Raw genomic sequence first — 27,409 nt, 5'->3', positions numbered from 1 at the left:
AAAGCAGGAGTCATCAAAACTACTTGGTACTGGCTGAGGAATAGAGGAGTGGATCAATGGAATAGATTAGGCACACGAGATTCAGAACTCAACGATTATAGTAATCTATTGTTTGATAAACCCCAAGATGCTAGTTTTTGGGATAAGAACTCACTATTTAACAAAAACTGCTGGGAAAACTGGAATATAGTATGACAGAAACTGGGCATAGACCATTATCTAACACCATATACCAAAATTAAGTCTAAATGGGTGCATGATCTAGGTATAAAGGTTGATATTGTAAGCAGTCTCCTAAAACAAGGAATAGTTTACCTATCAGACTTGTGGAGAGGGAAAGACTTTATGACGAAACAAGAATTAGAGAACATTATAAAATGGATAATTTTGACTACATGAAATTGAAAAGTTTCTGTACAAACAAAGCCAATGTAACCAAGATTAAGCAGGAGGTGGGAAACTGGGAAAGAATCTTTACAACCTATGTCTCTGACAAAGGACTCATTTCTAAAATATACAGAGAATTGAGTCAAATTTATAAGAATACAAGTCATTCCCCAAATGATAAATGGTCAAAGGGTATGAACAGGCAATTTTCAGAGAAAGAAATTAAAGATATCTATAAGCACATGAAGAAATGCTCTAAATCAGTATTGATTAGAGAAATGAAAATCAAAGCAACTCTGAGGTACCACATCTCACCAGTCAGATTGGCTAAGATGACAAAACAGGAAAATGACAAATGCTGGAGAGGATGTGGGCAAATTGGAACACTAATGCATTGCTGGTGGAGTTGTGAACTGATCCAGCCTTTCTGGAGAACAATCTGGAATTATGCCCAAAGGGCTATAAATAATTTCATATCCTTTGACCCAGCAATATCACTCCTAGGGTTATATCCCAAAGAGATCATAGAAGTGGGAGGAAGACCCATATGTACAAAAATGTTTATAGCAGCTCTTTTTGTGGTGGCAAAGAATTGGAGATTAAGGGGGTGCCCATCAATTGGGGAATGGCTGAGCAAGTTGTGGTATATGCATGTTATGGAATACTATTGTGCTATAAGAAATGAGGAGCAGATGGACTTCATATTTACCTGGAGAGGCTTATACGAACTGATGCTGAGTGAGAAGAGTAGAACCAGGAGAAATTTGTACACAATTACAGACACAACATATGTGTGATGACCAACTTTGATAGAATGGACTCTTCTCAGCAATGCAGTGATATAGGTCAATCCCAAAAGACTCATGATGGAGAGAAATGTGTGCATCCAAGGAAAGAACTAGAAAGAACTAAGTTTATATCCAGATGGAAGCAAAATACCAAAATACCTTTTTCCCTTTATTGTTTGGTTTTATGTCCTCTTTACCATTTTTCATTCCATCTGATACAATCCGTCTTTATAACCTGACTAATGTATAATGTGAAAGTATTTACAGATCCTATACTTGACTATATGCTGCCATGGGGGAGAGGGGAGGGAGGGGGACAAAATGTGAAACTCAAGTAATTGTGGAATTGAATCCTGAAAACTAAAAGGAAACAAACAAATTAATTAAAAAAAAAAAAGACTTCCTACATACTCACATACTTCTGAACCTCAATGTCTTCACATGTAAAGGCAATTTAATTATTATTTATAAATTAATCTTATTTATTTATAAAATTAAAGTTATTGTGGTTCTTTTCTAGAAATAAAAAAAAAGTGCACATTCTGTGGGTAGTTGGTAAGATAGATAGGTAGATAACTTTTTGGAGGGAGGAAGGCAGGGCAATTGGGGTTAAGTTACTTGTCTGAGGCCACATTTGAACTCAAGTCCTCCTGACTCTAGGGCCCATGCTCTATTTACTCTGCCACCTACCTGCCCCAGTCAGTGATATTTTTATATGTGAAAATAATACCACACCTTGAATTTTTATGTCGACTTATCAAACCACCTCTGGCTTCATTTAAAATTAACTATAATGCTCACATATATGTGCAGTAAAGATTTACATAGAGAAAGCAATTTATCCAAATGACAAAAGTATCATGAAACCTAACTTCCTTTTCTCATTGTCTACTTAAAACATTAAAAATCAGTATCATGGGGCAACTAGGTGGCACAGTAAATAGAGCACCAGCCCGGGAATCAGGAAGACCTGAGTTCAAATCCAGCCTCAGACACTTAACACTTACTAGCTGTGTGACCTTGGGCAAGTCACTTAAACCTCAATTGCCCTGCCTTCCCCCCTCCAAAAAAAAAAGGAAAGAAAAAAATTAGCATCTTGCTTCATTGATATAATTATTATCTTGATAAATACTTTGTTCTCTCAAAACTTCTCAATCACCTGTGACAAATGAAGGACAGAAAAGTATAAATTTTGTATTTCCTAGATTTTGGCTTTCCTCATTTGCTTGAATGGTTCTTAGTCAATAATTGTTATTTATTTAATATCTTATACAAGATTTCTGCATGAAACCTCCTGTGTCTACACACACCAGCCAGTGGGAGTAGGGGAAAAAAAGTGGGAAGAGACAAGAAAAAAAAAAGTCTTTTAAAAACAATTTTGTTAGTGTATATTCAACATCTCAATACAAAAGGGCATTTTCTAGGCTATAAATTACATCATTACTGCAATAATGAATCAAGAGATATAATTCAAGAAATAGGCACAAAGGAGAGCCTGCTCAGGACATTTTTTTTTAAAGCACCTGGGGTTAAGTAACTTGCTCAAGGTTACACGGCCAGTTATTTTGTGTGGGTGCCAAGTATCTGAGGCCGGAACCGATCCCAGGTCTCCCAACACCGGGGCCAGTGCTCTTACTCACTGCACCACCTGGCCGCCCCAGGACATCTATTTTTAAATGTGCCACTGTTGTAGCTAAGATCATTCTCAAGTTACATTGTAATCATTCCCCTCAAAATACTCAAAGATATTCTACTTTGTCACGACAATGTAATCATTTCTTAATACTGTAATACTAAGCTTACTTCATATTATTCAGAATTTTGTGCAAAGCATTTGAGAGAAAATTTCCAATAATACCAAACTGGTGTGTAGATACAGTAGTAGTTAATGCCTTCAGGGAGATTTCAGTTTGTTTACAGAATTGACAAGATTTTCCTTTTCAACAGGGCAGACTTATAAATGGACGAGTGGCATGGAAAGAGAAATCTAAACATTTCAACTCAGTTCTGTGCTTCAAAACCAACTTCTGGCAAGCTTTTTTCTAAAGCCATTAGCCAAACTAGAAATTGGTAGAAATTACCAGAGTAGCAAAATTTCCCAAAAGGAGAGGCAAGGGATATAAACGTTACATGAATGGAGAACCAGCCCCATGACTGAGAGGTGGGTATAAATACAAAGTATTCCCAAACAATGTTCTCCCTTCTCTTTACTTCTCTATATTATGATCACAGGGCTAAGGACTGGGAGGGATGTCTGCTATCACACGGTATAACCTTCTTATCTTCTAGACAAGGAAACTGAGGGTAAGAGTGGAGAAGGAATCTGTCCAAGGTCACATTGAGCTTGTTGCAGAGTTGGGATTCTCTTCCTAATTTATTAGTGGTGAATTAATCAAGAGCCTTTAGGCAGTTAAGCTATGCCATTGTGCACAAAGCATTGGCCAGGAAAACTTGAGTTCAAATCCAGCCTCAGATACTTACCAGCTGGGGAAAGTCACCTCACCCCTGCCTGCCTTAGTTTCCTACTCTGTAAAATGGAGATAACAAGTGCTGACCTCCCAGGATTGTTGTGAGAATCAAATGAAAGAATGATTGCACAACACTCAGTCCAGCGCCTGGCCCATAACAGGTGCCGTAACAATGGCTGATTCCTTCCTTCTTCATTTATTAAGAGTTATAGGCCAGGCACTCCTCCACACGTACAGGGTATGCTGGAGCACGTCTCTGAGTGCAGGCACTACTCTTAACAGGGAGGAGGAAAGATATCTCACAGCAGGTGGAATCTGAGCTGAGACCCAAAGGAGGCCAGAGATGCCAAGAGACAGCGGTGTGAAGGAAGAGTGTGCCAGTCACAGCCAGAAGACAGGTCTTGTGGCAGGAACAGCCAGGAGGCCAGCATCTAGCCATCACTGAGTACATGAAAGGGAACAAAGAGTAAGAAAAGGAGGTCGGGTAAAAAGCTCCTATGTGAACTCTGAATAAGTCTGAGAGGTGAACAGCCCTCTTGTTAGCATAACTGCAAGAACTTATGCAGCTAATATTTCAAAAAGCAACCAGCGAAGATCTGTTGGAAATTTCCAAATACAGGTAACACAACACAAGACTTCTTTCTGAAGTTATCATCCCTTTAGGAAACACTGTTAATTTAATGCTACTCTTGATGAAGAGATATTTTTTCACTGTTATTTTAAAGAGATAATTTCTAATACTTGCATCACTGAAGCTTCTAAGAAAATAACAAGTCACTGCTCTTTCTGCTTTGAGACTGGTGGGGAAAAAATGTAAACAAAACACTTCAATACCAAGGTTTTTGATAAACTAGATTCTTGGCTTATGTGGACAGAAAATCCATGCTGTCCTCCCTGGGGCTGCCACCTGGCCAATGTCACGGATCACCCATTTTTTTTCAAGAAGAATGCCAGCAACATGAAATATAAAAACTTTAAATCTAATTAAAGCCACTGTTTTCAAACACACATTTCACAAATCATTCACTAACACAAACAAAACTGGTGTTTTCCTTTCAAATTGCAAGATCAATTTGGGAATGAACAATAGGAAAGATTTCTACCCAAACTCAGTATCAGTTTGAACCCAGTAGCTTCCTTTTATGTTGGTCTTGTTTCTCCTTACCTTTTCAAGTTCTTTCCAATCATAGTTTGTATTCCCAATCACCATTGCCTGCAGTTCATTAGGATGGAAGAGCTGAAGGACTTTCCCACCACATACTTTATGAAAGCCCTCATGAAAAGCATCAAATAAGGAAGCCACAGATTTATTGAATATGTAGTCCACATAAGCATCAACAAATTCCTGCCTAAAAATGGAGAGAGAAAATAAAGACAGAGACACACCTAATTACTTTTTTTTTTTCATATAAAGCTGAATTCTCTAGCTGGGAAGGCTATCACTCTTATTATTATACTACAGCAAGTGACAGCTCAATGTGTGCTTATGGGTATGATGATGCACTGGTGGCCACTTTCCCACAAACTGAGATACCATGTAGAAGAGTTCAAAAATGGCTATCAATAGAGTCATCAATTACAGATAAAAAGTGGGTGACCACCAAAATTGACTCATAAGTGAGCTAAAATACTTGCATTTAAGCATATGGAAAACTACAAAGAATATGGACCCACTGAGTTTGGGTTGAGAAGATGCTTGTATAAATATAACTGAAACTTAAAGGAGTTGCTGGCTTCTGAACAACAAAGTCTAATTTTACATTTGGGGAGCTTCATACCATTTAACAGTCTGAAGCTTGACAATCATTGTGAAATAATACCCAGATGTCGATTAGCTCACCAACAAGGTGCCCTGTGCCGGGCAGTATGCTCAGCCCTTCCACAGTGTCTTATTAGAGGATTCACAATTTAAAGCCCAATCCGATTTCCCAAGGAATGAGGGAGAATAAAGGAGACTACTTCAACAAATTTCAATTTCATGTTCCATGTTCTAAAAAGAAAAAAAAGGCAGGGAAATCGTGGCCCTACTAACAATCCCATGTTAATAATAAAATTCAGTCTGCATTCCCTTAGTAAAGTTGACAAGGTAGGAGTACAGATTGTCATCAAACCTAAAATGTGTTAACAAAATAATCTTTGAAAGTACTTAGGAAACTTTCAAAACACTTCTCTCCCCTACACTACAGCTATTACTCAAACATTTTAAAATTCTAATCTGAAAATAACCTTTCTAAGTGGAGATCTATAAACCAGGGGGAAAGACTATGCCCCACCCTAGTGCGACCCTAAAGGCCAGCACAAAACCACTTACCGATTCTGTTTGCTAACAGCAGTGTCTGCCCCATTTGGAATCAGGTCTTTCACTTCAGTCGTACCAAAGTTCTCAACAGTGATCTATTCAATCAGATCAAGCAAGCAGATGATTATTTCTGCAATTATACTTACACTGCATTTTTGTGGTTCTTTTAAAAAAGCAAAGACAGCTGCTGCATGGGTGAGAATCTGCATCTTCTGCTTCTCATTCTTGGATTATTGCAAATAAATGGTAGAACTGTGCTATCTGTCACTGTCTAGTAATACCACTGCCCCTAGGAAACATTTGTACCTCTGGTAATAGCCTTGCACACAACCAGAGTGAAAGGAACTTTCCATATGTATGTTTCGTTATCTCTATGAGCTTACTGACTACGAACATACCTTCAACATTCCTACCACCATACTATGATCCCCTTTTCCACCCTCCCTAAAAGTTTTCTCCTTCTCTCTCTTCTGCTTACTTAAAATTTGATCTGTCCTGTAAGGCCCCAGTAACTGTCCATCTTCTCTGATCCTCTCCCAGGGTCCACAAGGGAGTTTATTCAAGCAGGCACCCTACATAGCTCTCTCCTCTAGCACTTATCACAACCTACTAATCATCACAGAATTTTAGAGTTGAAAGGACCTAAGAATGTGTGATCCATCCCCCTCAGAAGATCCACAAACTGAGGCCCAGAAAAGCTGTGTGACTGACCAAGGTCACACAGTTAATCCAGTACCAAATCGGAAAAAAATAAGTCTTGTCTTCAACTCTTTGTTCACTGCTCCCATAATGACACACATTCTTTTTTGTTTCTAAATTAGTCTGGATACTCTGGGAAGGCCAGGTTATGTCTTACATCCCTTTGCAACCCTAGTGCTGAACACATGGCGGTGAACAAAAGGTTTAGCAGTTAACAAAGGATTTTTTTTTTTTACCAATTTTTACCAAAAAACGAGATAAGGAAAACACCTATGTGTAAAGCGCTTCCCAATATTCAAACAGAAGGTGACAAACTACGAGCAAGTAACAAGTGGTAGCTTGTTCTATAACACATCCTTCTAACTCACCGTAAAATTGAGACAAAATGTGTCTTCTACATCATCTTCTGGATAATCCAGTAACTGTTGCATGCTTCTGCAAAACAATATATAGATTCCTTTAATATCAAAAAGGATAATCAGGTATTCTGAACACTTTGCCTATACAGAGCAAATTTTTTTCGAATAACAAGTTAAATTACATAGCACCTATGATGTTCCAGGCACTCTGCTAAGCCTTCTACAATTATTACCTCATTTGAGCCTCATGACAACCCTGGAAGGTAAGGGTTATTATCCTCATTTTACAGAAGGGGAAACTGAGGCAGACAGCAGTTAAGTGACTTGCCCAGGCTCACAGAGCTAATAAGTATCAAATTGCATTTGTCAGGTCTTCCTGAAGCAAAGCCTAGCATTCTGTATCACTCAGCTGCCTAATATTTCTTTTGGTGGCAATTTAGACTTTCATCAACTATATGGTAAAATTCTGTGAAATCTTTTTATTCAATTTTATTTTGTGTCTCTCTTCATGTCGAGGAACCTCAAAGACAAGCTTGAGAAAATATCCTGATTTTTTTCTCTTGGTTCATGTGAAAGAAAAAAAAAAAAACCCCGTGTGGCTTCGCTTGCCTCCTCTGGATGCAAATATCAGAGTGTATTCCCTATCACATTTCTATGCCACACTCTGGGTAATGCAATGAGCAAGAAAAAGAAGCTTTTAAAACTTCCACTTGAGGGGCGGCTAGGTGGTGCAGTGAGTAAGCGCCAGCCCCAAAGTCGAGAGGACCTGAGTTCGGTTCCGGCCTTAGACACTTAACACCCACACAAAAATTAGCCATGTAACATTGAGCAAGTTACTTAACCCCAATTGCCTTAAAAAAAAACCTTCTACTTGAGAATCTGGCATATCAAATATAAAACTGATGTAAAAATCTTCACTGACTTTTCAATTTTTTGCCCACGTCATCAAAGAATTCTCAGATAATGCTACTCCCCTAAATATGTTCTCTAGGGTCAACTTTCAGAAAATCAGCAATGGTGCCTCAGATCACACCTGTGACAGAAAGTGCCATCAATCTCATTAGTCTTCCTCCAGAGCAATGCTCTGTAGCCACCCTGCTAAAAAGTGCTTCTTGTTCTTATTTCATAAACTTTTACAAGCCATTTAACAATAATAAAATGAATTTGTTCATTTTAGGCAAATAAATGAAGCTTCTGACAGGAACATGTTTTCCTTCCCTTTCCCTCCCCTCCCACTGTGCGTAATCCCACTGACCTCCCAACATCAGGCATTAGCTCCTTCAAATCATCCAAGGAAGCCTTCTTTTTCAGCAGCTTCTTGTATAAAGCCAAAGGAAAATGGAGGTCTACAATAGTAAAGTTATAAATTGCTAATCCACAGATAACTCCAATCAAGTGGAACAAATCACTGTCTTCAAAGGTCTATGAATTTCAAAGGGGAAAAAAAAATCAGTGATAACTTGAGGTCACAAAAATTAATTTAAAAATTCTTACTATAGTAAATAAAAATGAATGTAATATTGCATCTTAAACACAGATAGGCAGTTGGGCTGATTGGTGGGCTCATTGCAATATGAGACTTCTATTAATAAGATAAAAAGAGTCTTAAACCAGAGCAGGAGTGCCAAACAAAATTCCATTCTGTGTATTAGCATTACAAAGAACTCTTAAAAGACAGTAATACCAAGTTCTACAAGTTGAATAAAGTATGTCAAGGAAGTTTACTCTGATCTAGTGGCTTCTTAAGTAACAAAGAAGAAAAATGGCGACAGTGGAAAAGATTTCAGTGGAGAGAGTCATCTGAAGCTACCTGCTTATTACTCTCTCCCTGACTTACTAACGAAGCTTGTGTGGGGTGAAGATATGGACAAAAAGCTTTCTTGGTCTTGCTGACTACTAAATAGAGGTACTTTTGATGGGTGCTTGGGATCTATATTTGTAACATCAATTTGTAATATGAATTTTAACATCAACCTGTAAAACCAGTTTGTAAAATCATACTGTACCCACCTCCCCAGCCTCAGAGCATTAACTCTGCCCCTTTCCCCTACCTGCACTCTGCCTAGCTTCAGAGCATTAACTCTGCCCAGCAACAACTCATGAATTATTTATCTCAGCTTGCAACAATAACAAGCTATTCCTATGAATCCTTCACAAAAGTATCTATAAACATTCCAGCTTAGGCAACTATTATCTCTCCCCTGTATAGTGTGCCGCTGCCTCCATGAATCCTTCAATACCCTATCTCTAGGTTAACTCCTTAGTAGTTATCTGAGTCTCCATTAGCCTTGGTTACCAGACATCAATCTTGCCAAACATGACACTGATAGGTGGCAGACTGGGCACTCCTCCGTCAGCCCTTGACCACTAGCTGACTTAGTGACGTTTCAAGCCTAAAACCACACCTCCAGGTAGCCCCCCCTTGGGCTATTTCTTAGTGAATTATGGGAAATACACCTGTGCAGTTGACATTAAAAGTGCATGTTCCTTTAAACACTGGCCCCACCTTAACTCCTCCCTAATCCCACCCTCTTCTCACCTGGTCAGCATAACTGACATCTAATGAATAGCCTTAACTCTTTAAAAGCTATGCCTGTGACTTCTTTAAGCTTGCAGGTGCCCTAAGGACCCTTGCCTGCTGTAAAGCGTACAATAAACTTTTACAACTCTGACTCCAAGTTGGCTTGGGCTGAATTCTTTCCAGACTGAATCGCAGGCTTTCTGGTCTTAGATAAAGATCAGAGTTCCTGCTGAACCTATTGTCATCCCTCATCACTTTTACACCAAAGCTGTTGAATGATCACTGTTAAAAATTTGGTAGTTGTTCCAACAAGTTACTGTTATCAGAATAACTTGAAATTTAGGTAATTTCTTACCTTGTCAGAAAACCAAATGAGCCTAGAGTCTTCATAATACCTAAACATGCCATATTTTGGATCCAGCAACTCTCTCATGATGAGCAAGAAGAATTCTTTGCGTACACCTCCTGCATCAACAGCATCTTCTCCTACAAAAATAACCTATAAAGGGCACATTAAATTAAAAATGAATGAAATTGTATTTTGTACATTAACAGCTTGAATAAAATACTAAATGATGATTTTTTAAAAAAAACAAAAGAATAGATAAATATGCTCGGTTGGCTACATGACAAACACACATGAAGGCCCAATAGGACAAAGGTCTCTGAATATGTTGCCATCAGAGGAAGAAAAATGTTCAATTACCTTAAGTGGCTTTTTGTAATCTATATTCTTCGTCTTCCTAAGGACTTCCATTGCATCACCTACAATATTTTCTCTACGGACTACAAGAATTAGACAAGGATTCACAGACTCAATCACAGGCAGAAAAAGAGAGGAGACATTCTGTCTGTGGGCCTGGTCGATAGCCATCTGTAAAACAAAAGGCTTAAATTTTAGTAGTGGTACTTCTTCTAGGCTACCACTACAAGTTACACAACATTCATCAGTCATAAGCATTACGACAAGCACTGGGCTAAGTGCTAAGGATACAGGAAGAGGCAAAAGATAGTCCCTACCCTCAGGAACTCACACTCCAATAAGGGAGACAACAAATACATACAAAAGAGCTATTTATACAATAACCAGGAAATAATTTAAAAGGGGAAGGCCCTAGAATTAATAGGGGTTGGGAAAGCAGCCCGAAAAAAAAAATGGGATTTTACCGGGGCGGCTAGGCATTGCAATGAATAGAGCACCGGCCCTGGAGTCAGGAGGACCTGAGTTCAGATCTGACCTTATACGCTTAATACAAAAACTAGCCAAGTGACCTTGGGAAAGTCACTTAACCCCAATTGCCCTCCAAAAAGCAAAAAAAAAAAAAATAAAGGAAGTCAAGAGGTGTAGGTAAGGAGGGAGAACATTCCAGGCATGGGAGACAGCTAGAGAAAATGTTTGGAGAAGCAGTGCCTTACTTATGGAACAGTAAGGATACCTGTGTGTCACTGAACTGACGCATACATGGAGGGGTGGAAGGTGAAAGAAAACTGGAAATGGAGGGGGGATAGGAGGACATAGGTTATTGAGGGCTTTGAAGGCCAAACAGAAGATTTTGTATCAGATTCAGAATGTTATAGGAAATCACTGGAGTTTACTGAGTAGGGCTAGAAATACACTTTAGGAAAATCACTTAGGCAGCTGAATGGAAAATGGATTTGAGCAGACCCTGGTAATAGATTGGATATAGGGAGTAAGAGAGAGTGAGGTGCCCAGGATAACTCCTAGGTTGGGAGCCTGGGACTAGGAGGATGGTGGTACCTCTACAGTAACAGGAAAGACAGGAGTGGAGAGTTTAGGGGGAAAGATGAGGAGCTCTGAGTTCTGTTTTTGAAGCGACAACTAAGTATGAATGGATTTGACAACAAAAATTCTTTCTTTATGTGATGGGGTGAATATACAACTTCATAGTGATATGATGCCATCAACAAGTTCTGAATTTTTAACAAAACCAATGAATTGGAGTACTGTGCTGGTCTCCTGAGATGTCTTGATAAGAGCAGGGAGCAGAGGCTAAGATTCTACAGACACTTCTCATTTTTCTTTCTTGCCTGAGCTGTGTATATAATTTTACTTTTATTTATTTTGCTTATTACTCTCTACAAAACTAGTTTTCCCTTGGTTGCCATTCTCAAAATGTGCGTTCTCTATTAAAGCCCTGAAGCGAACAGCTTACTGGTTTAGTCAAGATGTCTGAAAAACAAGTCTGCCCGTAACTGAAATGGAAACCTACGAAAGCATTCATCTGTTCTGCTAATAGAATGGGACGTGAGCACTCATCTCAGGAGGGAATTTCCTTAAATGACTGTGGACTTGGGGATCATAAAAACGAATGAAAAAGGAATAGTTATCAAAGTCAAGGGGAGAGGTTTCAAAAAAAAGTATTATGAAATAGGCCAGAGTCTTAAGTGAAGGTCATCTTCCTGGTCTCCATCCTTATTTTATAGCCTTTTTTTGACTAGGTCTTCTACCATAGAAACTAAAGTCATGAACCTAAATATCTCAGAAAAAAAAAAATAAAACTAGAAACCACACAGGAAATTCCATTCAAAGACTCAAATATGAGTAACTAAACCATGTACTCATCTTCAGAGTAGAATGTAGCTGGGTGTGTGTGTACATGTGCTAATGTGGACTGACAGAATGCTTAAGAGAAATAAAAGACCCTGGGGTCTGGTCTACTTAGTTCTCACTTGGAAGAGACTTCAGACATCAGGAAGCCCCAACTGGCCATAAAGAATCCCTCTATACCATCTCCACCCCATCTTGCCCCTCTCTAAGAAGTGCTCTTTCTAATCATACTTGTAGAGAAGAACAATGGCTTTGAGAAGAAGAACAATTTGAGATTGAAGAACAATCTGGCCTTTGGGCCCCAGGGAGCTTCCCAGAAGAAGCCTCCCCACTTCTACGGAGTGACTGGCTCAGATGCTTACATGGCAACAGCTCAAGCTTGTAAACTCAACCTCAAGTCAAAGAGGTCAGGTTGGGCCTGGTCAGTCCAATGGCAGGCCACCTGAAATGCATATTCCTCTGAACTGCAGCTCAAAATGCAATGCAGGAGAATAATTTTATTTCATTTTATTACTACTCTTGCAAAGTTTATTTAGGGGTCTTCAAAAGCTTCTACTGGGGACAAAAAAAGATGACACAACACCCTTCAAGAATATCACATGGGTTAATAGGCAAAAAAATGACTTGAAATCTATTGTCTTGGTAACATCTGGGGAGAGCAAAGGAAAATGTGTTGTAAAGCAAAAGGCCCTGCAAATCTTTTTTTTTTTTTTTTTTTTTTTTAAGCAATCAGGGTTAAGTAACTTGCTCAAGGTTACACGGCCAGTTATTTCTGGGTGTGGTGCTGAGTGTCTGAGCCCGGGATTCGATCTTCAGGTCGTCCCAACACTGGAGCCGGTGCTCTTACTCGCTGAGCCACCTGGCTGCCCCTAAGCAATTGGGGTTAAGTAACTTGCTCAAGGTTACACGACCAGGTGTTTCTGGGTGGATGCTAAGTGTCTGAGCCCGGGATTCGATCTCCAGGTCGTTCTAACACTGGAGCCGGTGCTCTTACTTGCTGTGCTACCTGGCCGCCCCTTGAAAATCTTAATAGTATAAAATGTTAATATTGCTGTTTTTGTCATAAGGAGAGAGGGATCATTTTTCTGAATAGGTGTAATGGTAATGGGAATTTGAAGATCTTCCCTGCCCCTTAATAGGTCAAATGTAATCACATGGAGCCTGTGGTGGGAGGTGCTTGCTGAACAGGTGGAGCAGAGCCAAGAGGAAGCTGAGAGTCAGGGGAGTTAGAACACAGGGACGAGAGATGACGCAGGCAAGGAGACAGCTAAGGCTTTAAGATGGGGGTGTTCTCTGTAGTGTTATTGGGCATAGATTTCTTTATTGCTATGATGAATTTGGTTTTCTGGTGTTGTGATTTGGCTTGCAGGTGTCTGAACAAATGTTTTGCTTCTATCTTCTTTATGGAGAGTCTGTTATGTTTTGCAATTCAGAACTATACTGCCATATTTATAGTCTCCGTTGGGTTGTGAATATTGCATTGGTGCTACAACAGGAAGCCCCAAGTTTCTGGGAGAAGTTGGAATCTGAGTTATGTTTGGCACTCTTAAGCTTATTCCTGTGGCAACTAGCCAGAACAAAGTAGGCCAATCAAGTATTCAAATACATCCCAATTTCCTCTATGTTACTGCTAAACTCCAAAAGCCAGCATAGAGAGAAGTGTATAAAGCAACAAAGAGCCATTCATTCTTGACTTCAAACTTCCTGTGCTGGGAACCCACACCCTCCAAGGGGCGGGCGTTCAATCTTCCTCAGAAAGTTCTCTTTCCTGGGAACTTTGGCCTTACAAAGCCCAAACTTGCCACTGTAATTTTTACCTACTGCTCCTAGTTGCTTCCAGCTGGAAGACAGTTACCATGTCTCCCTTAAGCCCTCTTGTATCCAAGTTCAAGCATCAGGGGTTCCTTCGATGGCTTCTTAGGTGACATGATTTGAAGGCCTTCTCTAATCTATCAATGTCCTTACTAAAAAGTGAAGCCCTAACTAAAACCTAATACTCCCACAGATATCACCTCACTGGAGAAGAGCACAGTAGTGCTGCCATCATAGCTTACTTTCAGAGCAATACTCCTTGGAATATTGCCTCAAACCACATTAATTTTTCTCACCGTCCTATTTTACTACTGACTTCATCTTAAGCTTTTAGTACACTAAAATCTCCAGATTTTTCAGACCTGATATCTTGTATTTATGAAGTTGATTTTTTAATCTTTATTAAATTTCATCTTATTAGATTCAGTCCAATCTACTAACTATTGAACTTCCTTTGATATTAACTCTGCCATCCAATATGTTAATTATCTCTCCAAGTTTTGCATCTTCTGCAAATTTGGAAAGATTGGCAACATGCTTTCACTGAAGTCCTATATATAAATAAGTTAAAATAGCAGGGGCTATGGAGAAGGTCTGGGGACCCTCCACTAGAGATGTCCTAAGATGACAACAATCCATTGATACAAACTTTTTGGCCAAGTTTCTTCAACCAGTCCCCAAGTCTAACTACTATTAATGTCAAACTCACAGCTCACCAACTCAACCATAATAAAAAAGCAAAAGAGACCTGGTCAAATGCTTTGTTCAATTAAGTTATAGCAACAGCATTCCCATAAACTTCCAGTTTCAGTGACCTTTTCTTGATGAACCTATTGATCTTTGTAATCTATTTCCTTTTCTAAATGTAAACTAATCATACCTTCAATAAAATAATAAATTTTTGCAAAGAATGAAAGCCAAGCTCACTGAATTATAGTCCATAAACCTTATTCTCTTCCCTCTTTGGAAAATCAAGAAAATCTGATTCATTTATTATGAATGTAATAATTAAACACAAACATCCCAATATAAAAAGAACAAACAAGAGGATTATATGAAACTCCAAACTTATTACATTGTTTTTTGAAACTGTATTAAATTTAACAAGGTGGTAATAAATTTGCTCTATTTGTCTGTGGTCTTTTCTTGCCAGTCAATCCTTCTACATGTACAAGCAATCTCAGTCTAACCCCTCTTCTCCAGCAGATTCCCTTATCTTTCACCCCTATTCTCTTACTAATCTTTCATTTCTCCCCTTCTACTGGCTGTTTCTCAAATGCCTCCCCCACCCTCAAATAACTCTCACTGGATCCTACATAGCCTAATGGAACAGGTTCCCTTTCTGGCATCATTTCACTTTACCCAATGACTTTCCAAGGCTTTGCACACATAGTCTGAGGCCTTTTGCCTGAACAAGACATACTCTTACAGTTATTTACATAGGACTCACCTGATCACCATATTAACCCATCATAATCTCATCACCAACAAGCAACTGATGGAGACAGCCCTCAAACTGTGATGGAGACAGATTCTGAAATCAAAAGCTTTTGGAACAGTAACGTTCCCCAAACCACCAGACCTACTTCCAGCACCAGCAGCCACACTGAAATCCTTCCTCATCACAATCAACAAGGGCTTACCAACTGCCAGCAAGAGGAAAACAGACACAAGAGCCCTGGGAAGAGCAAGCACCCATCAAGCCACTTGTCCTACTTCTAGCCCAGGCCTCAGTCATCATCCAGGCAACTCCTGTCGGGATGCAGCCTGATAATTGTTCCTGCAGGTGCTGCAACCATATATTTTGAAGACCCAAAAGAAGAAAATTCTGTTATGAAAGTCCTTCACATAACAACACACAAGAAAGAGATATGATTTTCTCAGAAGAAATGGATTTAAAGAAGAGACATTCTCACCTGCTTTGTTGCTGCACCCTAATGACCTTTCCATCTGACTTAAAGCTGCAACCTTCCCTACGAGGGGTCTCCCCCATTAAAAGTGAGCTGTTGAGAGCAGGAACTGTCTTACTTTTCTATTTGAATCTCCAGAGCTTAGTACAGTGCTTTGCTCAATAAATACTTTTATTCATTCATTCACTCACTCACTTACTCACTGTGTCCTCCTTTTCGTAGCTAACCTCCTCGAGAAGGGAATCTACACTCAGTGTCTCCACTTCCTTTCCTCTCACTTTTTTGATCCTGGCTTCCAACCTCATCATTTAACTGAAGCTTCTCTCTCCAGTTACCAATGATCTCTTAACTGCCAAACCAGATGTCATTTTCTCAGTCCTCATCCTTCTTGACCTTTCTGCAGCCTTTGACAAGGTCAATAAGCTTCTTCTCACCGATAATCTCTTCTCTCTAGGACTTTGTGACCCTGCTCTCTCCTGGTTCTCCTCCCACTGGCCTGATGGCTTCTTCTCAGTCTCCTTTTCTGGATTTCATCCAAGGTTGCACCCAATTACTATGGGCACACCTGAAATCTATCTCCTGGGATTTCTTCTCCTCTCCCTCTATACTACTTCATTTGATGATCTCATGAATTTCCATTGATTCTAATGCTTATTTCTCAGCCAATGATTGTCAGATCTATTTATCCAGCCCTAATCACTCTCCTATCTCCAACTGTTTACTGGACATCTGTACCAGAGACATCTTAATTTCAACTTCTCCAAAACTGAACTCATTGTCTTTAGCCCAAAACTGCCCCTTTCCAAATTTCCTTATTATTCTCAAGGGCACCACTTCCCTCTCAGTCCCCAGGCTCACAACCTGGGTGTCATCCTGGACTCCTCACTTTCTCTCACCCCCCCATATCCAAGCTCCTACCGAGGCCTGTTGATTTCACCTTCTCAACATCTCTCAAATTTGCCCCCTCCCTCTTCTGACACAGCCACCATTTTGGTGCACCCTAGATGACCTTAACAGTCAGCTGCTTGGTTTGCCTGACACTCCAGTCCAACCTCAATTATGTCAAATTAATATTCTCTAAGCTTAGATGTGACCAGGTCACCAACCGCTCTCCCCTGTCCTCCCAATCAAAAAACTCCACTGGCTCCCTATTACATCTAGTACCAAAGAGAAAATCTTCTGACTGGCTTTAAAGCCCTTCATAACCAGGCCCCTTTCTACCTTTCCCAGTCTTCTCAGACCATGAGCCCCTCAGGCACTCTATGACCTTGAAGCGCTGACCTCCCCACTGCTCCTCTACCAGCTGCATCATCATCCACCAGTCCCTAAGCCAGGGACTCTCTCCTTTCTCACCTGTCTCCTGGATTCCCCAGCTTCCTTTAAGTTTCAGCTACAATCCCACCTAGTAAGAGCCTTTCCTGACCCCCTTAATGCTGGTGTTTCCCCTCCAATGATTGCCAGCTCACCCTCAGTCTGTCTTGTCGGAGCACAGCTATGTGTATGTGGTCTCCCCATAAGATTGTGAGCTACTTGACTGCAGAGACTGTTTCTGTCTTTGTCTCCAGGTGCTTATGACAGTGCCTGGCACACAAGAGGTGCTTAATGAATTACTGTCCTTGACCTGGAAGAAAACCTTGGCAATGTTCAGAGGATCTCGGCTGTAAAGGGCCTCAGAAGCCTAATAATTCCATAAAACTAATGATAATCCTATTTTAAAGGATACACTATACTTATCAAATCACAGTCAAACTGAAGAACATAGAAATTCCCCTAAAATTTCTGGTAACTAGCAAATTTTTAAAATATGAGATATTTTGAAATAAAAAGTTTAATACAGTAAATATAATAAATAATCAGTGAAATATTTTTACCTGCATCTGCAAGACTGCATCTGTTTGTAACAGTGTAGTTTTTGCCTGGGCATCAAATACAAATGGATATGTACAAATTGTAACTGGGATTTCTGTTAACTGGAAGAAAAAAAATTAAACATTAGCCTATGGCCTTGTGACAGAATATTCCATATGGAAAATTTCAGAAAAATGACAAAGTTAACGCCATAAAAATTATGTACTTTTTTTTTTTTAACATTTTCAAAATCATATTAGTTTATTTTGCAAGTTCTAACCCATCCAAAAAGTACTTTATTGTACCTCACATAAGACATTGCTCAATTTTTGAGTACTACAAAATACTTATGATTTCATCAGTGAGGACGCACCCTCTAGTGATACAGATTACAGTTCATAGCTCAGCAGGCTTTCGTGTCTCAATGAGTAGCTGTGGCTGGAACATTAAATCACTTGATGGGTTTTCTCTCTGAATACCTGATCTTCACCTAAGGTATGAAATAAACTGGTTTCTAATTATAGGTTAGGATAATAGCACTGAGAATGTACAAAATGCCAAATATAGGCATTATACTCTTAAGTGTAAGGGAAGGTTGATCAAGGTGAGTAATTCAATTTGATAGGAATGCTTCTCTGTAAAGAGTAGAGATGTTCCCACTGGTACTTCAGTAAGAGGACAAAAAGAAGACTTGACTGATTTTCACTGAAGAAGGTTGCCCCTAAGATCTGGCTGACTGTGACTAACAGGAGGTCAAACTCTGGGAGAGAACTAACTCTTGTGAGAGAAGCTATTTCTTTAAACTGGCATATAAAGCCAACAACCTACTAAGCATACTTTTCACTTTTTTCCTGTTCAGAGGACAAACCAGATTACAGTAGAGAGGAACTAAGTATGGACAATGAGTTCAAAGAAGCATGCCTTTCATCTGCTTTAGCAGACTGTCAATGGCTGCCTTATAGTAGAAGCACATGGGAGTTACATGTGTTCACTCATATTCTTCCTTCCCACTTGACAAGAGAAAAGATTTCCTGATAAAGGACTTTCTCAACCAAAGACAGCGTAACAGCTGGGACACTGAGGGAATATCAATCACTTCTGCAGAAATATTTGATAGAAGCAGACATATACTTCCATACATGGCCCCCAACTGTTCACGGACAATGTTCTTAAATGCAACCCTCCTAGAGAAGAGAGGAATTTCTTAGGCATTCTGACCCCAGAATCTAGCCTTCTAGTAGAGGAGGCAGACTTTTTGGAGGCTGCTACATGAATAACCACAAGCTTGAGAATGTGGAGCTCTGACATTACAGAGACGTAAGATAAATTCTCAAGCATCTACCACTTAGCAAAAAGAAGAGGATCAAGGAAGGACTAAAGTCATGAGACATGGTGCTTTGCTTCCTCCTATTATCAAGAGTGATTCAATAGTACATATTGGAAGGGTACACTGTTGCCTATCTAGTAATCCCGTCTTGTATTTGCCTCATCATGGCAGTCCATACCACTTGGGAAATTATGAGCCTGAGAAGGCACTGTGTAGGACCCTGTGAAAGATCAAGGGAGTCATTAGAATGTTGGAGTATTGCCCAGCTGACAACTCCCAGTTCCGTTTCTTGCAAGTAGAGATACTATACAGTGTTTAAGTATTCTGTACCTATTTATGGGTTCCCACGAGTCCCCCAAGCTCCTATGACCTTTGTGCCTTCCCCATTTTCTATGGGAATTGGGAAAAAAAGCTGTACGATACCTGTCATGCATTTTTTACTTTGAGTGCTTACACTGGCACTAGGATCCTCTTTCACCTACATTTGGAAATTCTCCACAAAAAATGCTGAGTGGGAGACCAAAAAAAAAAAAAAGCACAAAAAAGAAAACAGTCCTATTGAATAAGACTCCCCTAATCCCCCAGGTTTAGATCTGGGCTGTGTAAACCCAGAGCTGGAAAGGAATGTTACCCCCCAGGTCATAGATTAAATATTTCACTAACTGAGTCACTTAAGAAAAAGCATCCCCCAAACTAAAGATTTGGATGATCATGTGCCACTACTCAACACTCACCATTACCTTTTGCTACTACTGCCTGTCACAGCATATAGTTTCCCTTACTACAAGTATCTGACGACATAATGATTACCACTTAACCAATAATGCTTTGATATGGTTGTGTCCAAAGAGTACAACAGCTACAGGTGAATAAATAAGTCATTAGGTAAAAAAGGAGGAAAATAATGACTCAATATAAACACAATCAACTTATTTCACAATGTCAGATATTAGTCGGTTAACAGAGAATTCAAAGTCCCAAAAGATACTGGATGGTATTCTTCTACTACTAAGCATCTACTGAATATTTGGATGAAGGAAATCTTGAGGTGCTATTTCCTTTCAATTGTATGCATAACTTCTATTTATGAATGTTGTCCTAGATTATACAAATGGATAGCAGATAAAGCTGTTTGTTTTTAAAATTTATTAAATTTAAGTGATAGAAAAAGAACAAAACAAAAAAAACAAATAAAGTTATGTGTATTAATGACATGGTTTGGGGCTGTACAAACATTCAGCCAAATTGCTGGGGCTCTTAAAAACAGCGATATTTATAAAGCAATATATAAAAGCAACACAGTTAACAACAATCATCTGCCTCTATCCTTTTACTTATAGAATTTAAAGACATAAGCAGTTCATGGTAGGCTACTATATTTTCACTTCTTACATTTTAATTTTTGGTATTGGGTATGGTATGGTATTATTTTAAATATGATAGTGAGTGATTTTTCTTTAATGTGTAATGTCAAATCTTTATAGCTCTAAGTTTACCTGGTGCTTTGAAGTTCATGAAACATTCTTCACACAACAACACTATAAGATGCCTAATGTAAAGATCATAATCACCATTTTGCATATATGTAAACTGAGGTAGAGAGAAGCTAAGTTATTTGCTCAGCATCATATGTGCTGGGACTAGGGCTTGAACTCAGGTTTCCTAATTTCAAGAACACTCTGATCTCCTGTGAACACATTACAGATTTTATTGAAACTGATTAGAAAAACAAGAATTCATTTTATAATGATCTTAGCTGCAACAAACTTAGAACAGAATACCTGTATGTCCACAAAGTTACTCAGCTAATTTTCCACAGCAAATGCCTAGACATGGTCATTTGAACAGATCCGTTTTTCTTACATCATACATTTAGAATCATAAGAAATGAAAAGGGTAAGCTCTGAAATGTACTGTCACAAAACCAAGACAAAGATGATTTATTTCATTTGAAAATAAGTTTGTATTACCAAACTTACCTCAGTCAATCCATGGTTGATATCCTAAGACAGCAAGGCAGAATGTAGCAACAATGAGGAAACAGGAGCATTAGTGTCCAAATTTAACTATTTCTATTCAAAGCAGCAATTCAAAATCTTTTTTTTCCTGCATGTATTTAACTGAATTAACAGGACAATAAAAACTGCCTTTTTGGACTGTCCTTTCTACACAGTGCACACAGCACACTTAATGTTCTTACATTCCTTTGCCTCAGCTTCTTTATCATTATAAGCCTAGGGAGGATGAACAGAACGGAATTTGGTTTTTTCCAGCTCATTCACCTATGGAGACGTCCAAGTGGATTCTTTGATGTTTCCAGGTTACAGAAGCCCTCAAGAGTATGTCAACACCTTTCAGAACTGCGCTGAAGCAAGGAAATGAGGGCTCTCCTGACACAACCTTGGTTCAGTCTTCACAAAGTCACTCAATGGCTCAGTTTTTTCATCTGACAAATGGTAAGAGTGTTCCTCAGAAACTGATTAATTTTAATAAAATTAATTTTAGTTAAACGCTTTAAGTTTGACAAGTGTAAAGTGCTATGATGAAGCAAAAGGATTCTCCTACTTTATGGAAAGAATATGTAGTGAAAGTTGATCAAGGTCCTTGGGCAAGTGACTTCTGTACTAAATGAAGCAGATAGGACTGAAGCATATCACTTCCCGTGATCACTAAAGTGAATGAGAAGGAATGGCCAGGTGGCTCAGCAAGTAAAGAGCACCAGCTCCAGTGTCGGGATGACCTGGGGATCAAATCCGGGCTCAGATACTTAGCACCACACTCAGAAATAAGCGGCCGTGTAACCTTGAGCAAGTTACTTAACCCCGATTGCTTTAAAAAAAAAATAAAGTGAATAAGAAATAGTCTTATTAAGTAAAAAGAAATAAATGAAAACATAAGAAAGCATCCAAAGCTTTTGGGGAAGGTGAATTCTAGGCTTGTAATTCCTCAGTATGAAGAGCTATCAACTAGGACACTTCACTTACCACTGCAGATCTGCCACTTACGCTGAGGCTTATAGCCTTGACAGGGCTCCTGGGCACTACCTAGGAGGTGGCTCAACCTGCTCAAAGACAGAGCCAGAACTGCCTCTGAAGGGAACATGAACCTGAACCCAGGTTATTCTGGCTCTAAGGCTAGCATTCTACTAGACCAGGCTGCTTCTCAAACAAGATATTTGAACATAAAAGTAAAATTTAAGACAAAAACCAAAGGAAAGTCCAAGAAGTTGGAGGGTAGAGAAAGAAGTTTATGAAAGAGGTGGTGGTTAAAACAGAAAGGAAAGTTGCCTCATGAAACTCGAAATGGCAAACCAATCCCAAAGGTGCAGCCCAACTACAGAGATGGAATTTGACTGTTAAGTGAAAAAGATGAAGTAAGAACTAAACATTCCTATATGTACAGATCTTCTTGGCCAGGAGACTGACTTTAAAGCTCTAATTCCACATTTCAATTTGAAGGGTAAAGAAAGTTAAAAGTAAGAAAACTAATTACTGTAGTCAGTTCCTCTGAGGAAACAAATAAAAATCTCTGATGACAACTGGTTGACTGGGGCATATAGTGTAACAAGCCGATAAACAATAGGCCCCTCAGTGCCCTGACGACCCCCTATTTCTGAGATAAGGCTGTTTTCCATCTGGGCTCATGGAAACTAGGTCAGGATGGGTCTAATTTCAGTTTCTATATATTGTGACAACGTGTAAAAGAAAAACCTAGAAGTAACCAGAGTGACCAATCAGATTCCAGGATGGAAAGTTTTAACCTCAAAATTTTAGTGGATGGTTTTAGTATTAGTTAGATAATATAAAAGGCTTCCTGTGACTAACCTGAGGTAGAAGAGTCAACATAAGAAGAACTACTTTTGATATTTATGAACATGATTACAAGACTGAATTACAAAAACAGAGTTGAATGTTGAAAGCCAAGAAAGGTAACAAAAAGTTGGTTGATGAAACTGAATTAAAAGATAGAGAAACAAGAGTTTCCATGGCAAACAGAAAGCATGGAACTAAGACATGTTACTTCTTGCCATACTACACAAAATTTGGCAATTTGAAACTGGAGAAAGATGCAAAATAAAGAGACTAAGATATGAAGTCCTAACAACACTCCAAAGTATAGCAGGACAATAGGTCTGCAGAATACAGGAGCCAAGAGAGAAGATGCCAGGAGGTTCCCCTCCCTTAGTGCCTCTCTTTTAACACAAAATAGCAACAGTAAAACATTCTATACGAAGGACTTAACTCTGGCATTTTTAGAATGGTGTGTGGCCACAGTTCTATAACATATATAGCAAATGCCCAAACTTTAGCTTTGATGCTCACAAAGGCTTTGATTGCCAAAAAAGCAATGCTACAACCCATCAAGATCAGCAGATGCTATTCTTAGAGACATACATACAATTTACTAGGCAGGGGGCTAGGTATTAACCCTTTAACTTAAAGTGCAGTCCCTCAGTAATGCATTGTTGGTGGAGTTGTGAACTGATCCAACCATTCTGGAGAAGAATTTGGAACTGTGCCTAAAGGGCTATAAAACTATGCATATCCTTTGATCCAGCAATACCGCTACTAGGTCTGAATCCCAAAAAGATTGTAAAAAAAAAAGGGGGAAAGAGGGAAAGACCTATTTGTAAAAAAAAAAATGTTTATAGCAGTTCTTTTTGGGGTGGCAAAGATTTGGAAAATGAGGGGATGCCCATTAATTGAGGAATAACTTAACAAGCTGTGGTATGTGATTGTGATGGAATACTAATGTGCTATTAGAAATGACTAGCAGGATACTTTCAGAAAAACTTGGGAAGACTTAAATGAACTGATGCAAAGTGAAGTGAGCAGAAACAGGAAGAACGATGTACACAGGAACAGCAATACTGTATGATGATCAATTGTGAATGACATAACTATTCTCAGCAATACAATGATCCAAGACAATTCCAAAAGACTTGTGATAGAAAAATGCTATCCACCTCCAGAGAAAGAACTGATGGAGTATGAATGCAGATTTAAGTGTATTTTTAAGAATTTTCTTTATTTTTTTTTTGTGGGTTTTTTGGGGTGGGGTCTGTTTTCTTTTGCAATATGCCTAATATGGAAATATATTCTGCATGACTGAACATATTTAATCTGCATCAAACTGCTTGCCTTTTCAAGGAGAGGAAAGAGGTGAGGAGGAGGAGGGGGAAGGGGGGGAAATTTGGAACTCAAATGTTAAAAATTTTTTTACATGTAACTAAGAAAAAATTTTTTAAAAAGACAAAAATAAAAAACCCAAAGAACAGTACCTCCCTGCAAATGCCTTCCTAGATACTGACCCAGTTCTCTAACTTGCCCCTAGGAGTGTAAGTGGTTCTACTTCTATCCTGTGTAAACTAGAAAAGGAAAAAAACAGCATTTATTTAGAAGCCCCCAAGTCTAAACTGAAAAGGCTACCACCTACGGTCTGGCATGGATAAAAAAACCTACTTCTTTGAGTGTGGTCAGAAAATGTGATCTTTAACTTATATGCATACATACATACATACACACACATATACATACATACATATATATATATATATAATGTGATCTCTTAACTTCAATAACAATAAAAACAATAACAACCACACACATATCTATATATCTATCATATATCTCCTCTATCTAAAATTTTTTCAATCTAAAATCTATCATTTCTATCACTCACTCTATTATCTTTAAGTTTTAAAATTCCAAACTACTTTGACTAGGGACAAGAGAACCAATTCTGAAACACCCTAATGGACCAGCTGGTGAATGAGGGTTTTTGTCCTAGTTGACAAGAAGAGCTATTTACATAGTAATTTAAGGTTTCCAAAACACTTTATATATGTTAATTCATGAGGTACAGTCTAGGTTTTATGTCCCTTTTTCAGATGAGGAAAGTGAGGCTCAGAAGTGTAACATGACTTACCATGATCACAGAGCCATGTGTTTGAGGCAGCATATAAACTCAAATGTGGAGCTACTTGTTCTGAATTATATTTTTCTAGATAAAATTTTTACACATCTAGGAAAATGATTTTTTAAATGACCTTTTAATGGGTATTTTTTATATCAGATGGTGCTTTTTCTGTCATAGGACACAAGTATCATTACTATGCACAGGAGAACTTGAAACCATATTTTGTGGTTTCTCTATTTAAAATATAAATTTGAAGAGAAGAAAAGGTAGCAAAGTAAGTATATACTTATGGCCATGTTTCAAAAACACCAACTATGAAAAAAAAAAGACACATAGAAAAGGGAAAGGAGGGAAAGGAAGAGGTAAAAAAAGAACACACAACCCCTGACATTTCCTAGTTTAGAGAACTCAGAGGTCTTTTTGCAGTCACTTTGAAACACTGCTCACCTTTACAATGGTAAATGTATTCTCCAGACATTTCCAATACCAACTGAATTAAATTAAAATTTAATAAAGACCTACTACTATGTTAGATAATGGGAAACATAGAGTAAAAATCATCACCATCCCTTTCCTTAAGGAACTTAAAATAGAAACATAAACAAATCCAGGGGAATACAATATCAGACTTGCATTCTCTATAAGACATCATCTTGGTTTTTTTCGTATAAAGTGGAATATTGATGGATAAATCACATGCCATATACAACTTCTATGCAATATGTTTAAAATTTAACGCTTAAATGTTTAAGTGTTTAACATTTGTCTCAAGAAATGGCTCCATTTTGTTTTTCAAAAAAGACAGAAATGGAAAGAGCAATCATAGTATGAATGAGCAAACATACCATTCCATAGGCCTGCTGTTGGACCCAGTTGATGTAGTCATTCCGTATGTCTATTAATTCTTGTACTTCATGAATATAAAACTTGTCATATTGTATAATCTGTCCTGTTCGCTCATTTACCTGTAGGAAAACAAGACTACTACTTACATATCACTGCATTGTATATATGTATGTATATTTTTAAGTGGCTTAATATAAAAAAAATTTTTCACAGACTGAGCAATCCTGAAAAACATAAATGTTCTGGAGTTCTGTTTGTTTTTTTTTAACTTAAATCAGTTTAATTCATTCATCAAAAGTTCACTGTAGGCCCACTATGTGCAAGGCACTGAGAGAGAAACACAAGAGAATACAAAGACATAAGACACAATCCCAACTCTGCAGGTGATCAAGTATAGACAGAAGATATATGAAGACAGATACTCCAAGAGAGGAAGCATGTATGCTAGAATGGAAGGAAAATTGGCCTGGTAACCAAGAAGTTATGAGTTAAAGACCTGTCTGACATAGACTCATGCTATATGTTCCCAGAGCAAGTCATAGGACTTCATTTCTCAAGCAACTCTAAAATGATTAAGGTGCAGAGAAGGTGTCAACCTGCATCGGTAGGAGTTTTCTCTTCTGGACCCAATCAAATGAAATCACAAGTCCAATTGTTATCCCTGCCATCCTGTATATTACATGCCATAAGAATGATACGAAGTAACAGATATTCTAAGGACTATAATTTCTGTCTAGTGTTGTTAAAGAGGGTCTCACGAATCTCGACTCTGAAGGATGGGAATGATTGTAGTAAGCAAATATGGCCCTGAGGAGACATCTTAGGCAGAGGTACTGCCACAGACAAAACATGTGGCAGTAAGAAGGTAAGTCTTGGGGTAGGGGTGGGGGGTGCCGAATAGTGCAATTTAGCTGAAGTTAACAGTATACATATAAGCTGGAAAGGGAGGTTGGAAGCTGGTTATAGGGATCCTTGAACATTAGGCTAAAGCTTATGGTTTTATTTAATAAACAAAGGGAAGCTCCTAAAGGTTTATAAAGAAGGTAATAAAAGGACTTAAGTATGGTAGTATGCCATGATTAGTGTCACAGTGCTCTCAGAAAGACTGGAGAAGGGAAAGAAAGGATGTAGGAAGAGTCATTAGAAAATTCTGGAAGAGACCAGTCATAAAGTAGGAAGGGTCTGACCTGAGGTAGTCACAAAATGTAGACTGGGAAGAAAGGAATGAATGTCAGAGACATTACAAAGGAATAAATTATTAAAGTCAGTAACAAACTTGATTAAGGGATAAAATGACACCTTAATAACAGATGCAATTAAGAGAGAGGGAAGTAAAAAGTAGGAGCTGGTTTTGAGGAAGGTGGATTACAGAGAAGAGAAACGAAAAGTCTGACTTATGATTTGTTTGTAGTGTTGGTAGGACATTCAAGTAGAACTGTTTGAAGAAAAGGCAATCAGAAAAAAGGTGCTGAAGCCTGGGAGAGAGATGTTAGGAAGCTCTCTAAAGAATGATTTTCAAGAAGATAGAAAAAATGAATTAAGCTCTGGGTAGGTCTACTTTCCAGATTCTCCAAAGCTCTGTGACTGTTTCAATCAAAGAAATGCTTATAATGTAACAGTTCACAATGAAAGTACAATTAATACAAATACAACACAA

General features: G+C 38.6%; 1 protein-coding gene across 4 annotated transcripts in view; it reads right to left on the bottom strand.

The window, feature by feature from the left end:
• The window catches only part of HERC4 (HECT and RLD domain containing E3 ubiquitin protein ligase 4), a 116,560-nt gene that overhangs the window by 8,212 nt on the left and 80,939 nt on the right, over positions 1-27,409 (bottom strand). For 3 of the 4 annotated variants that reach the window (XM_069071500.1, XM_069071499.1, XM_069071502.1), the window contains 9 exons: positions 25,752-25,871; positions 20,967-20,990; positions 17,684-17,782; positions 10,228-10,395; positions 9,877-10,020; positions 8,256-8,422; positions 7,010-7,076; positions 5,955-6,037; positions 4,809-4,992 (listed from right to left, as the gene is read on the bottom strand). In XM_069071500.1, coding sequence (XP_068927601.1) covers positions 4,809-4,992; positions 5,955-6,037; positions 7,010-7,076; positions 8,256-8,422; positions 9,877-10,020; positions 10,228-10,395; positions 17,684-17,782; positions 20,967-20,990; positions 25,752-25,871 — 1,056 coding nt within the window. The remainder of the gene's footprint in view (positions 1-4,808; positions 4,993-5,954; positions 6,038-7,009; positions 7,077-8,255; positions 8,423-9,876; positions 10,021-10,227; positions 10,396-17,683; positions 17,783-20,966; positions 20,991-25,751; positions 25,872-27,409) is intronic. The other variant, XM_069071501.1, reaches the window with a different exon arrangement.

The sequence above is a fragment of the Petaurus breviceps genome, unplaced genomic scaffold (assembly GCF_028583685.1).
Source record: "Petaurus breviceps papuanus isolate PSGF00001 unplaced genomic scaffold, PetGlider_PUasm1.0 90825, whole genome shotgun sequence".
NCBI lineage: Eukaryota > Metazoa > Chordata > Mammalia > Diprotodontia > Petauridae > Petaurus > Petaurus breviceps.
Note: the sequence above shows the minus strand (reverse complement) of the source record. Positions and strands in the feature narration are given on the sequence as shown.